Below are 13,138 nucleotides of genomic sequence, written 5' to 3'. Positions count from 1 at the left end.
TATATGTACCTCTTTTACATATCAAATTTGTTTGTTACAAGAGAATGATGTGAACGAAACAAAATGGTGGATCCAGAGTGGTGGGGAAGTGTCTGATGAATGCGGGGAGTTAATATCAGGGAAGTCACTCCATTTCAAGCAGAGTGGAGAGAGAAGTCTCATTAGCACAGATCTAGACTTGAGTAAAGTGAGGTAAGCGAAGGAGTAGGGTAAAGTGAGGTAAGCGAAGGTGTAGGGTAAAGTGAGGTAAGTGAAGGTGTAGGGTAAAGTGAGGTAAGCGAAGGTGTAGGGTAGTTGACAAAGGAATAATAGGAAGCATGTTTCAATTAGGTTGTGTTGTACAAAACATAATGTGATTACTTTATCTCTGTAAGTCCTGATTTTCGTAAAAGAGTAAGCTCACTTTGGGCTGTCAAGGAAATTCCCAACACTCATAATCAAACATATTTCAGTTGGTAAAGAGACAAAATGGTTGAAATATTGCTAAAACGGCATACAACCGTAATCAATATATCTATCGATATTGTCTTGTTGATATTCGAATCCGGGGCTTTTATTTCAGCATTATTCAATTCTTCATTCGGCTTGGTTGTGGGAAAAGACCACCTGCTATTTCCTCCTTCCCTGTGTATCTACAGTACTCCACAAATGCAGGTGTTAATTGGAAAGCTATAGAACAATTCGACTTTAATAAACATAGTAATGTTCCGAAGTACATAGCTCTGCATGTTCCCAGCGAAGCAAGAACCAACTCTACGAGGATTCGCTGGTGGCAGCCGTCTTTGAATGGAACGTTTCCAGACGAATGGGCAATTGATCAGGTTAGAAATGTTATGAGAGAGCTATAAAGAGGACGACTTATATGCACATTGCAGATCAAGTTTTGATTGAAGTGTTAGTTTTGTAATATCTCTTGACACAATTTTTGGGATGACAAAGAGCAACAAAAATGAAGTATTTAATGTATTAAAGATAGAAAGTTATCCTTGTCGAGCTGTATTTCTTGCAGAAGTTGCGTTATATCTCAAAAGTTGGTTGCGTACGTGGCTTTTTATACAAATGCTCATGTTGCTAAAATTCACTTTTTGAATGGTTAGATTTTCATTGGAGGAGATATGAATGGTGTAACACCGCTGGATGATGATTTTAATTTGCCCAAGGAAACAAGCTGGTTAGTGTATCCAGGTGCTGTTATAGAAGACGTTTGTGGATCTTCACAGAAGGCCATCCATTTTAATGGTATATGCTTAATCTGATCCTTTTAGAAATCTCTATTTAAAACATTTATACCATGTTTAGTAGAAGTGTATGATTACCATTTTATACCAGGGGATACAGGAATAAGGTACGCAATGTCTGGTGATGTCATCGTTGACGAAGCATCGTTTCTACAATTTGAAGTTGCCATGGGCTGTCTATCTAATAGGGAATGTTATAGTATGTTTTTTACATTACGAGTCACGAAATAAATTTGTTTTCTCGTATTTGCAAAGCAAAACCATACAACAAAGTTTATGATAGAAAACTATTTTTTTTAAATGAACATTGTAGCTATCGGAATAGAGTTCTCTCGAGATTTTGGTAACACATGGGAATTGCTGCAACCACCTTGTTTACCGTCTGATGTGGACTGTGGTCGGTTTAATCCCGGAAGTACTCTGGTATCCGATGTACACACTGGATGGCACAGAGTTACATTGCCACTTCCATATTACTCAAGGTGGGTTCCTCTCTATAAAAGTGTCGAGAAAGTAATTCGCTGTAAGATTTAAACGAAATCAAAATGCCACCAGAATTTAGTTAAATCCCTATTATCTACAGAGGCAAAGCCATACGATTTCGATGGATTCAGCCAACAGGTTATGGGAAGAAACAAAACTGGGCTGTTTCTCAATTATATATTGGCAAGGACTGTCCTCATGTGTGTAGCGGTCATGGGAAATGTTCAGAGGCAGGATGCATGTGAGTTTGAAAGCAAACTGATTCTTATGTTTAAAAAGGAATGAAAATAACCATCAAGATACCCCTTTATATAAGTATATTGAAGAGACATAGTTTGCAATTAAGAATTAATCTTATACATCATTTATAACACATTCAGTTGCGATGACGGATGGATGGGGTTGAACTGTAGTGAATCTGTGTTCACACTCCCAACATACCTTTATGACTCCTTTGACCCGGATGTAAACGAAACGCAATGGATTAAGATTGTCGGGGCGCAGACAGTTCCTCCTTGTAGTGTGATGGCTGCTGGTAATGCGTTGCATTTCTCAGGGGTACGTTGGTGTTTTCTTATTTATCAACATACTACGTGTATTCTCCATTCATTTTGCTAGCAATTTATCTTCTTCACCGGTCGCGGTAGCTCAGTGGTAGACCGCTCGCTTCGTAACCTGGACGTCATGAGTTCGAGCCTTGCTCGTATCATGTCCCCGTCAAACCTAAGATGTAAACGTAGGTAGTGATTGCTCCTTCGCCAAACTCTCGGCATTTAGAAGTGAAAATGACGGGTCTTTCGGATATGACCTTAAAACAATTGGACGTCTCGTGTCACGGGGGGGGGGGGGGGGGGCATTTTAAAAAACCTCCACTGGTACGTCCCTGAACGCTAATCATAAATCAAATTTTGTGGTACTTCACCTACAGCTGGTGACTTTTCAATATGAGAGAACAATTTTTGACGGGAAGTAAAAGAAACAAACATTCAATCAAAAAGATACAAACATTCAATCAAACAATCTTCAACCGGAACCATGTTTTTCATTCACCCAAATTCGACGTTTGATCATCTATTCAGTTTAGGCATCAATTATTTTTGTAAGGCATTCCATTTCCTCTGTTGTTTCATTCGTTCACTGACTTTCTTGCGTGATATTCAGCATTTATATTTATTCATATTGCCGATTATTCGAACATTTTACTCCAGGCAATCCATTCATTTTGGTGTTCAGTTTATCTAATATCTTCTATCCTCGTGTCGTTTCTTGTTGTATTTTCAGGGTTGCAGCCGCGTGCTAATCTCGCGAGATCTTGATCTCCGGCACGCTTTGTTTATTCAGTTCATGTTCTTGTTCGGTTGTACTGCTGGTCCTGTTACCCGTAACCAAGGAGTCCTCGTGGATTACTCCACTGATGGCGGAATCACGTGGATGCCAATTACAGAATTATATTACACACTATACAGAACACCTAGGTATACAAATTCTTACTATTTGATATGGACAAATGTAAAAGTTGAAGCACGTTTCATTTAACTTAATTTAAGATTTGATTGCACATTTTTATTCAGATTTCTCAGCATCAAATTGCCAGAAAAAGCAAAAAGTAATGGAGTCAGAGTTCGATGGTGGCAACCTGTCCACGGAGGATACCCAGTGGGTGACTGGTCTATAGACAATATCAGAATAGGAGGGGAGGATGTCAATACCTTTCAGATCTCACAAGAGTTTAGGGGAGAGTTTGACTACCAGAACTGGATGAGGGATGACAATATGGTCTCGGAATCGATTTACTGCAACGAACATAGCGTTGCTCATGGTAGAACACAAACGAAAGAGAATTCGGTGTTGGAAACGAGAGAAATTGGTATTGAAAATGGATTCGTTATCGAGTTTGAGATAAATGTTGGTTGTGGGCAAACATTTAATGAATCGAGTCCATCGGTACATTTGGAATATTCTACTGATCACGGGGTATCGTGGTCTCACCTATCTCCACAGTGTTTACCAAAGGATGTACGGTGTAATGGAGGACCCCAGATGGGAAGTGTTTATCACAGTGAACCTATGGGAATGTGGAGAAGATACTCCATTATTCTGAAGGGACTACCTGTGTCAAAGTAAGTCAAACGGTTAAGAGACTTGAAAGCAAATTATCATGATATCTGGATGAGAGAGAGAGAGAGAGAGAGAGAGAGAGAGAGAGAGAGAGAGAGAGAGAGAGAGAGAAAACCCAGTAAAATTCGTATTTCGCCATCATTTAGCTCTACAAGATTCAGATGGACCCAAAGGGCAGATGGAAATCAAGGTCCCTCCCATCAATGGGGAATACGAGAAGTTTATATTGGCAAAGGCTGTAACGATCACTGCAACGGACATGGACGTTGCCGGTATCCATCTTGTTCTTGTGACTCCGGTTACTATGGATACGCGTGTCAGAATGATGGAGGACACAACCCTGTAAGTCTAACACCTGCTTAATTCATAATGTATAGTTTTGAATTGCGAATAGAAGACAATATATTTTGACTCAAAATGAATGTATAACATCGAAGATACTTTTTCTTATTTGCGCATACTATTTTCTGGGATTTGCATAAATTTTTACCATGCATCAATACTTAGGAGAACATATAGATCTTGAAAATCCCTTTGTTTGCCTTAAAGGTATACTTAAAGGACAACTTCGAAAAAGGTAGATTTGATAAGACGAAGTGGTCATTGGTTGAGGGAGGAGAAATTGGCAAGCCCTGTGAGAATCTAGTGGAAGGCTCTGCAGCAGTATTCACAGGACCCAGCTACAGACAACTTGTCACTGTAGATCTAGATCTCAGAAACACAAAGTAAATAATAAAGCCAGTCAAATCACATACCAGAGTTTAGATTATGGCTGAAATCAAGGTAGGCACAGATCTAGAATTTAAATCGACATTTTGATATTGCAGATTTGCTCAGTTTATTGGGTCCATAGGAGGAATAGATATTGATCCTACATGTTTTACTCCAAAGTCAACCGAACATAGCGTGATTCTGCAGTACAGCAATGACGGAGGTTTGTAAGATTTTGTTTTCTGCTTAAATATATATCATGCGTAAATCGAGAATGTATATTCGTCCTTGAACTCTACTTTGGAGAAAGTTTATTCATGAGGAAAGCTATTGTCGTTTAGGATTAACGTGGGAAGATCTGCATGTGATGGATTACACTGCTTACAAACGTCCAAAGAAGGAGTACATAGTGTTACCACAGACTGCCAGAACAAAGAGCACGAGGCTGAGATGGTGGCAACCCCTGGACAGACACTGGGAGCAGTCTGGACCACAATGGGCTATCGACAATGTCCTTATAGGTCTGTTTCATGAAGATGTCCAGTCATTTTGTTTCTGGATTTCCAAGTTCAAGTATCAAAATATCCTTTTGAAGGCTCTTCTATGAAGAAATACGTTATGAAATTTTTCACAAATAATCGACACTAGTTGATTTTCGGAACTTTTATATGCATTGCTAACGCCTTGAAAATAAATATAACAAAAATAACATTTTTGGCAGGTGGTAAAGAAATTAATCCAAGCCAAGTCCAGGTTTCGTTTGATGAGGCATTCCAAAGTGACGCTCCGTGGGAATTTAACCCATTCGGAGAAATAAAGGATAACATATGTAGGAAGGGCGACAGCTCAATCGTCTGGACTGAAGGGAATGGCAACAGGAGTTTTACAACAAGTCAGATGATTGTACAAGAGGGGTTCATGCTTCAATTCAAGGTAGGGGTTGGACTGTGATACCCCAGTCTACTTCGAATTTCATTCGCAATGATGCAACACATATCTTTACATGTTTAAAAGTTATACAGATATCAATGTCATTAATCTCAGATAACGGATACTATTTTGTAGAAGTTTTAAAGGTTTTAGTCATCTTTTAATGTTACTATCGACTATCGATGCAGGCTACTTTTTGATGGTGCAGGGGTTCCAACACTCTCGTTTAAAGTCAGTATTTCGCCAATCTATGATCGTTATAACGATATATTTTGCCAATACAGCCTGTCATTGGGTGAATTGCTTTCTGACATGTTTCATACCAACTGTTTGGTCATTCTTAGTAGAATAATTCAGACTACGGATTACTCCGTTTACCTGATCAAGATATATGACTCACATTAGATGTGACCGGTCGACAGGGGATTCATACTCCTCTTAGACACCTGATCCCACCTCTGGTATATCCAGGGGTCTGTATTTGAGCAACTCTCTATTTTGCATTTCTTACAGTAGGAGATAAGAGATTGATCACTCTTCAGTATCTTCGCCTTTGTCCTAAGTAAACTTCTGTTTGCTTGAACTTGAATTACCCAAGTTGAAAATTTACCTTGTGACAGATTGCAATGGGATGTGATGGCGTTGATGATGCTTGTACAGATTATGCACCTTTACGCCTGGAATATAATAAAGACCCTAACAATGACCACTGGGCCCTCGTACGCCCGCTATGTCTTCCAGATCATGTTCGCTTATCGGAGTGTCAGCCCCGGCATTATCACACCGCCTCCATCTACACCCACCACGTCTCTCCATCATGGACTCTTGTCACCATTCCATTAACGGAGAAAATATTCTCAAGGTACTTTAATAAAAGACAATTGTGGCAACCATATTTTCTTATAAATGTATCGTAAGTTTTTTACTGTCTGAATATTTGGTTTTCATATAGTTCTACTCGGTTCCGGTGGATACAAGATGCACGGAGTACACTCGGAACATCTTGGGCTCTCGATGATATTTATGTCGGAGAAATGTGCCCTGGCATGTGTCATTCTCGGGGAACTTGTGTGAATGGAAAGTGCTTCTGTGAAAGGGGATATTTTGGTAATATTCAATTAATTGATTCTAAACTATAAAACTCTCACGAATACATCTACCAGATATGAATTAGGAAAGTCGGTTCCTTCTATTTTTAATCCGATGAGAAATCAAATGTTTTTACCTTTGAAAAAAAAAATGGGGGGGGGGTATTTCACTGTCGGAAAAATAATTTTTGTAGATGATCTTGACTAGGAGGATTCAAAACCTCTTGGAAAATAGACAATGATTCCTTTTCATATCAAGTAAAACGTATTTAAGAAATTATTTTCTCCAATTTCTCGTTATCATCTTGTGAAGACACTATATTTAGCTATATTGAAATTGATATTGACCTTTTGTTAGAAACATATTATTGTACATGACCTCTTTAATCAAAGTATATTTTTATTCTTAAAAGAAGCGTTAGATATAATAATGAGTATGCGCGTCTATAAATATATACACATAATTATAGTATTACAGGATAGCTATTCCGTTTTCGTGTTTCGTTATAGTGTTAAAATATTATTTCTAGGAAAATCTTGTCGCCCTCGTCCAGGTAGTTTGATTAGGACAATGCATGATTCCTTTGAAGGAGGGATTTTCTCATTTTACTGGGAGTTCATCACAGGTGGTGTCATAGGATTTGGTTGCGGTGCTCTACGTCCATTTGCTCATGGCAAAACTCTGTATTTTAATGGATGTGGCCATCGTGAGGCAAGGACGGTAGAAATGGACCTGAAAAATGCCAGGTATATACGTTTATCACAATCCCACAAAAATAAAATGCATAGTATATAGTTTGTTCGATCGTTTTAAATCCTTTCAAAGAATTGTTCATCCATATGTAGAGGTCATGGCAGAAGGTAGGTTCGAACTAACATTCACTCGGTCATGACGCGAACTCTTTACCAACTGAATTACCACGTATCGCACACACTCAAAGAAATATATATCAATGTTAATGTTACTTTGGTGAGTGTTCAGGTCCATTAGCCTCTTTTTCAGACTGCATATATTCGCTGGAGAATGTTAGATTTTCCTCATAATGAAATGTACACTGTTCTACTTATCATACATTGATTTCGTCTATCTTCCATCCAGAAAAATAATGTTTGTCTTACAAATTGGCTGTCCTGATCAGACAACATCCTGCAATATCCAATCTGGGAGGAACGGCTCATACAGCGGGGTTTTACTCCAGTACTCATTGAATAAGGTATCAGCTGTTCATTTTTATTGTTGACGGAGTTGAAGTTTTTACAGTTCTTTATTTTAGCTTATTTTAATCCATTTTTGATCGATGCTGCTTGTCATTAACAAACTCTTGCCCCCTTCGCCTGATGTTTTATATTGCCATTGGACATAGATTAGAATAGAATGTAAACATAGCATAGTGAGAGGTAACAGTGCATCGTCAGCGAAAAGATTGATAAGACTTAGAGAGTGAATATTTATCATGCCAATTGTTAGGTCGTTCTTTACACACTGATTTTGACTACAGATTACTTTGTTTACCTGATCAAAGTATAGGGCTCACGGCGGTTGTGACCAGTCGACAGGGGATGCTTACTCTTCCTAGGCACCTGATCCCACCTCTGGTATATCCAAGGGTCCGTGTTTGTCCAACTCTCTATTTTGTATTGCGTATGGAAGTTATGAGATTGTCCACTGTTTTTTATCGTCACCTTTCATCGCTGTTCGTTATATTCACCTTTTCATTCTTATATGACGAAATATCAATAAATTGGACGTGTGGCAACCATTTTGAAAAATTAAAATACTTGTCCTGCTGAATGTAACTATTGGAAATCTAAAGATTCATTCACAACTTCCCACCCCATTTGTTTTAAGTGGGTTTTTTTTCACATATAAGTATGAGTTCAATAAAAGTAAAATTGCACGGCAGGTAGGGGAGTACTCCTCAACACAATTTTGAATATGTAAGGGTCAATGGGATGTTGAGCGAAATACACTTTTAATTCTAATACTGTATACTTTTCAAGCAATCAAAGCAGAGAATCCGCATCGTTTAAAAATTATCTCCCTCACGCATAGCTCTTATCCTTAGACGAATTTTATTCCACTTATTTGGCACACTGATTTTTCCTATAATAGCTCTAAAACTTCATTGTTATTTCGGATTTCAAACATTTCGGTTAAGCATCGCTGAAGAGACATAATTTGTCGAAATGTGCATCTGGTGCATCACAATTGGTACCGTATAAGTTTTACATTCAAAATGAACCGCTATAGTTTGCGAACAACCATCTATAAAACATACGACTTCACAATATATATTCCTTACATACCGTTAACTTTTCCAAAATCATTTACAAGTGGGTTTTTAAAATTTGCTTACTTTAGGGTGCAGAATGGAAACTTCTGTCTCGACATGATGCAGAGGAGTATCTATTGCCTAAAAGAGCTGCGTATGAGCTGCCAGAGGACTCCAAGCAAGAGGGCATACAGTTCCGATGGTGGCAGCCCGTCCACCGAGGCAAAGGGTTCGATCAGTGGGCCATCGACCAGGTAGCTGTTATACAGTAAGTGTCGAGGATCCTCTGGCTTATATACACGTACATGTGACAGCGTGTGGTACATATTATGTTTAATATCAATGGGCCACTGATCAAATTGCACGTAAGATTATGGTAATTAAGTGAACTTAATTGTTCTAAAATGTATTTTCCAAAATTTAAAGGGTAATGTCTACTTGTGTATACATTTAGTAGATTGCACACATTTATCCAATTTTTTCATATGTTGAAGTCATACTATTTAAATCTTTTAAGAGTGTTTAAACATGCATGTAATTGTTGATTATCGATTATCTTATATATGTATATTGTAAAATAACAAATATCATTTTAAACGAATATTTCCGATAAACATGAAATAATATTCTTTTATTTTAAGAACACGAGTATTCATTTGCATAGAAACTTATTTAGAATTGGATTTGTTGGAATAGTAGTTGTATTAAACAATAAACAAATTAAAATGCTGCTAAAAATTAAAGACCTAAGTTGACAGGCTACCTGTTTCTTGTTTTAGGGATCACAGCGCGCGCAAGATGAGGTTTAGTTCCAGAGGAAGCAGTGATACAACATGAAATCACGTGACATTTAATAGTGGATTGTATATGTAATTTATTGTTGTTTGACTGTTGATTTGTGAATTTGTATTTCTGTCAGAGTTTATCGTGTGTGTAAATGTCATTACAGATATCTCTAATCTCTACATCTAAAAATTGAATAATTTGCTATGTAAAGCTAAGAAAACAAACTCTCATTACATTGTTACTTTGTAAGATGACGAAGAAATAGCCCATAATCTGGACATAATCCTAATGTTGTTTTTATATCTATCTTAGACAAAAACAGCCGCCTAAATATTAACTGCATATCCAAATTACTCACTGTTAAATATCAATGTTCTGTTTAGTAGGAAGTATATTATAGGATTAAACATTCTTTTTGAAGAATTTATCAATGTGTAAACTCCGGACATTTTACTCACAAACTGAATAAAAGTGCGAAGCACTTTTATGTTAAGTTTGTGAGTAAAATGGCCGGAGTTTACACATCGATAAATTCTTCAAAAAGAATGTTTGATTCTTATAATTCCAATTCATTCACTTCATTAACAATTGCAAAAATTTGAATAGTTTCCCCGCACTATGTTATTTGTTTTCAGGCGTGTATGAATACATCGCGTTTTCGGATTTATTGATGTATAAACTCTTGTTCAACTTTATTTTTGTCCAATCAAAACACTTGTAATAAGTAACATTGTAATTATATTAAGATATAGGCGAGTTAATGCTAAATTTTAACCCCACTCTCACAAGTATATTTAATGAACTGATCTCTTTATCAGATATTTCTACTATTTCAATATTAGCCACCAACATCCTCGTTGTGTTTTTGGTGAAGGGTATAAATACCCAATCCCCATCAGATGAAAGAAAAATTGAGCATTGGATAAATCCTATCAAATACAAACTTTGATATAGTGTGATATATCTTATTTCTCAAAGTTTTAAGAGCAGATGGGTCACTTTTGACCCTATAAAGACATCTGATAAAAATCCTTGGTGCATTTGATATATTCCATCAATTAACCATAATATTGGAGAATTGGCCTCGCGTGCGTTAACGGATACGATGGTAGATTTGACGAAGGTGTATGTCTCAGATGGGTCATCAGAACATTCCTATAGATTTCTTTGCAATATATCTTAAAAGGCATATTCTTTGTATAAAAACACTTTTCTATCAGCCGTACATCATCTTGACATCTCTTATGGGCTGTTCAATTGTAAAGATGTTGATCCCGTTTTTAACCAGTTTAAATGCATTTACTCAACTGAAAATAATGTCAGTTTATCGGATTGTAAGTGAATGATTTGATGATAACGTCTGCCTAAATGAACATTGCTTTGTTTTCATTTAAATGATATTAATTCTGTTCAGCACGCAAATACCTTTTGAAGATTTGTACACGAGATAGAATATTGTTTATATTTCCGTCTATTGAATTTCAGTTGAAGCTGTGCGGCTTCGTCACATATTTAGCTGTATATCCAGCGTGATATAGTTCTGCCTTCATGATATTTTGTCATGTCACATCGCGTATTCCTACATGCACAACATATGCTTTTTGACAAACGTAATATTATCTTCATCATTATGAATTGTTATAGATATGCGATTCTTCGAGTGCATTTTAAGGTTTCATAAAAAATGTATATTTACTTTAACGATGCTTCATTGAAATACATGTATGATCATTTTCATCATTGCATCATAAACCATGATAGTGTTAAAATGTTGCACGGTGTTAAGTTTCATCAAATGAAATAAAACATTGGGTAAGACCAAAGCAATAACCTCCCATATCTTTGTTTTGAATATCATTTTAATTTATCTCTCTGAAAATGTTTCAACCGAAAACTAATTGTATATAGTCGTCAATATCAATGATAGCTTGAGAAGTACATGTATATATAAATCACATTTATTTGTTCATTTGTAGAACAGTTTATGTCCCAAAGAGACATGCCATCATGTACCTTGAATGAATAAAAACATTTATTTTCACAAAACGTCAATATCTTTAGCACTATATATAAATCTTGTGTGAAAACAAAATACCTACTTTTTAGTGAGACGGAGAAGGCAGAGATAGTATATGATGCCCAGAGCTATTGACAGTGAATACGATTTTTGTCGGAGTTATCTCCTTGTAGAATTGTAAATAAAAAAGATGAATATTTTCATACTTTGTATGGTAAACTTTACTTTTCTTTGCCCATTTTGAAACACCGTGGAAATGGGAATCTTTTTCACAATGAGCTTGCTTCGGAAATTATATTCTCAATGGCTTAATGTGTTTTCCTCATAGGGATTAATGTTAATCTCTATAACAGATATTTCTTATGTCTTGTTAATTTTGAAAATTCTTTTGGTGAATCACAAAGTATGCTAATTATCTTTCATTTGGTACCAAGTTTTGTGTTACCAAACAATTCTTGGGGGGGGGGGGGATGGAGGTTTTATAGATCGGATACCCTAATATCAATGAATTACATTTTTGTGGTTTCTCCACTTGATACTGTAACTTGGTGCATCTGTAGCTGTGATCCCAATACGTTGAGTGTGCGCGCACATCCGTACGTACAGGTAATTGCACATGAATTCTCAGTCGGTTCTATGAAAACAACGATTGATACGTATGAGTTAAGTTGATAAGACTTAAAGTTAAGAGTTCCAAAGCCTATTTGGCCAGTGTGCAATAATAGCAATTCAATGCACATGCGCTAATTTGTAGATGCGATTTTAGGGTACACTAAGAAAGTAATTATGCATTGGTCGTGGAGTATATTGATCAACATGATAATTGCTAGCGTTACTGGAACTGGTATTCTAAAGACGACAATATATAAAACAATGAAAAGAGTTCATTAGAATGTTCAACATGCTGTTTTATCGGGACCCTACATTGCTAGGGAACAAAGCCGCATAAAAGACTGGGAAAATCGATGAATAAATCTTTGTACATCATATTTCAGTCAATGTTATTGGGTTTTTTTTAGAAATGAAATCCTTAATAACTATTTATTACAAACAGGTATAGGAAATCTTATAATTATGCATATTTACACGTCCTCAATCAAGGACTGCAATACACACTCATGGAGAAACCACTGGTGCAAAGGTTTGCAAAAATGCAGACCATTTGAAATATTCTTGACAGTTTGAAATGAACACGTTTTTGAAAAACTTGATCACAATTAAAATACATGATGAATCTAATTGTAATTTTCCATGGAGACAAAAATCAACTCTTTTTAGTAAGCATTCGTTACCAATAGAAGAGTCATCTTCCCGTGGAGTCAGCTTGCGTTTTTTATTGAACAATTGTAGGAACAACATTATCTTCCAGTTGTTGCGTTCTATTATTATTGTTGTTGCACATTTAGATAGCGCCTTATCTAATCAACACTGTTACCCTAAAGCGTTCTAAATGTAAAACAAGCTAAAACAAAGAACGATAAATACAAATCAAAA

At 36.5% G+C, this 13,138-nt stretch overlaps 1 protein-coding gene across 1 annotated transcript in view; it reads left to right on the top strand.

Moving 5' to 3' along the window:
- LOC125653280 (reelin-like) overlaps positions 1-11,673 on the top strand; it is a 57,193-nt gene extending 45,520 nt beyond the window's left edge. Inside the window, exons 40-59 of the mRNA XM_048882654.2 lie at positions 42-192; positions 563-821; positions 1,098-1,239; positions 1,330-1,437; positions 1,552-1,720; positions 1,822-1,962; positions 2,102-2,279; positions 3,003-3,196; positions 3,293-3,841; positions 3,986-4,181; positions 4,389-4,564; positions 4,667-4,773; positions 4,892-5,071; positions 5,272-5,483; positions 6,101-6,342; positions 6,433-6,587; positions 7,099-7,315; positions 7,668-7,782; positions 8,931-9,109; positions 9,621-11,673. Of these exons, the coding sequence (XP_048738611.2) occupies positions 42-192; positions 563-821; positions 1,098-1,239; positions 1,330-1,437; positions 1,552-1,720; positions 1,822-1,962; positions 2,102-2,279; positions 3,003-3,196; positions 3,293-3,841; positions 3,986-4,181; positions 4,389-4,564; positions 4,667-4,773; positions 4,892-5,071; positions 5,272-5,483; positions 6,101-6,342; positions 6,433-6,587; positions 7,099-7,315; positions 7,668-7,782; positions 8,931-9,109; positions 9,621-9,678 (3,728 nt within the window). The 3' untranslated portion in view covers positions 9,679-11,673. The remainder of the gene's footprint in view (positions 1-41; positions 193-562; positions 822-1,097; positions 1,240-1,329; positions 1,438-1,551; positions 1,721-1,821; positions 1,963-2,101; positions 2,280-3,002; positions 3,197-3,292; positions 3,842-3,985; positions 4,182-4,388; positions 4,565-4,666; positions 4,774-4,891; positions 5,072-5,271; positions 5,484-6,100; positions 6,343-6,432; positions 6,588-7,098; positions 7,316-7,667; positions 7,783-8,930; positions 9,110-9,620) is intronic.
- Positions 11,674-13,138: the final 1,465 nt, after the last annotated feature.

The sequence above is a fragment of the Ostrea edulis genome, chromosome 7 (assembly GCF_947568905.1).
Source record: "Ostrea edulis chromosome 7, xbOstEdul1.1, whole genome shotgun sequence".
NCBI lineage: Eukaryota > Metazoa > Mollusca > Bivalvia > Ostreida > Ostreidae > Ostrea > Ostrea edulis.
The sequence above is the reverse complement of the archived record's forward strand: the minus strand, read 5'-3'. Positions and strand labels throughout refer to the sequence as shown.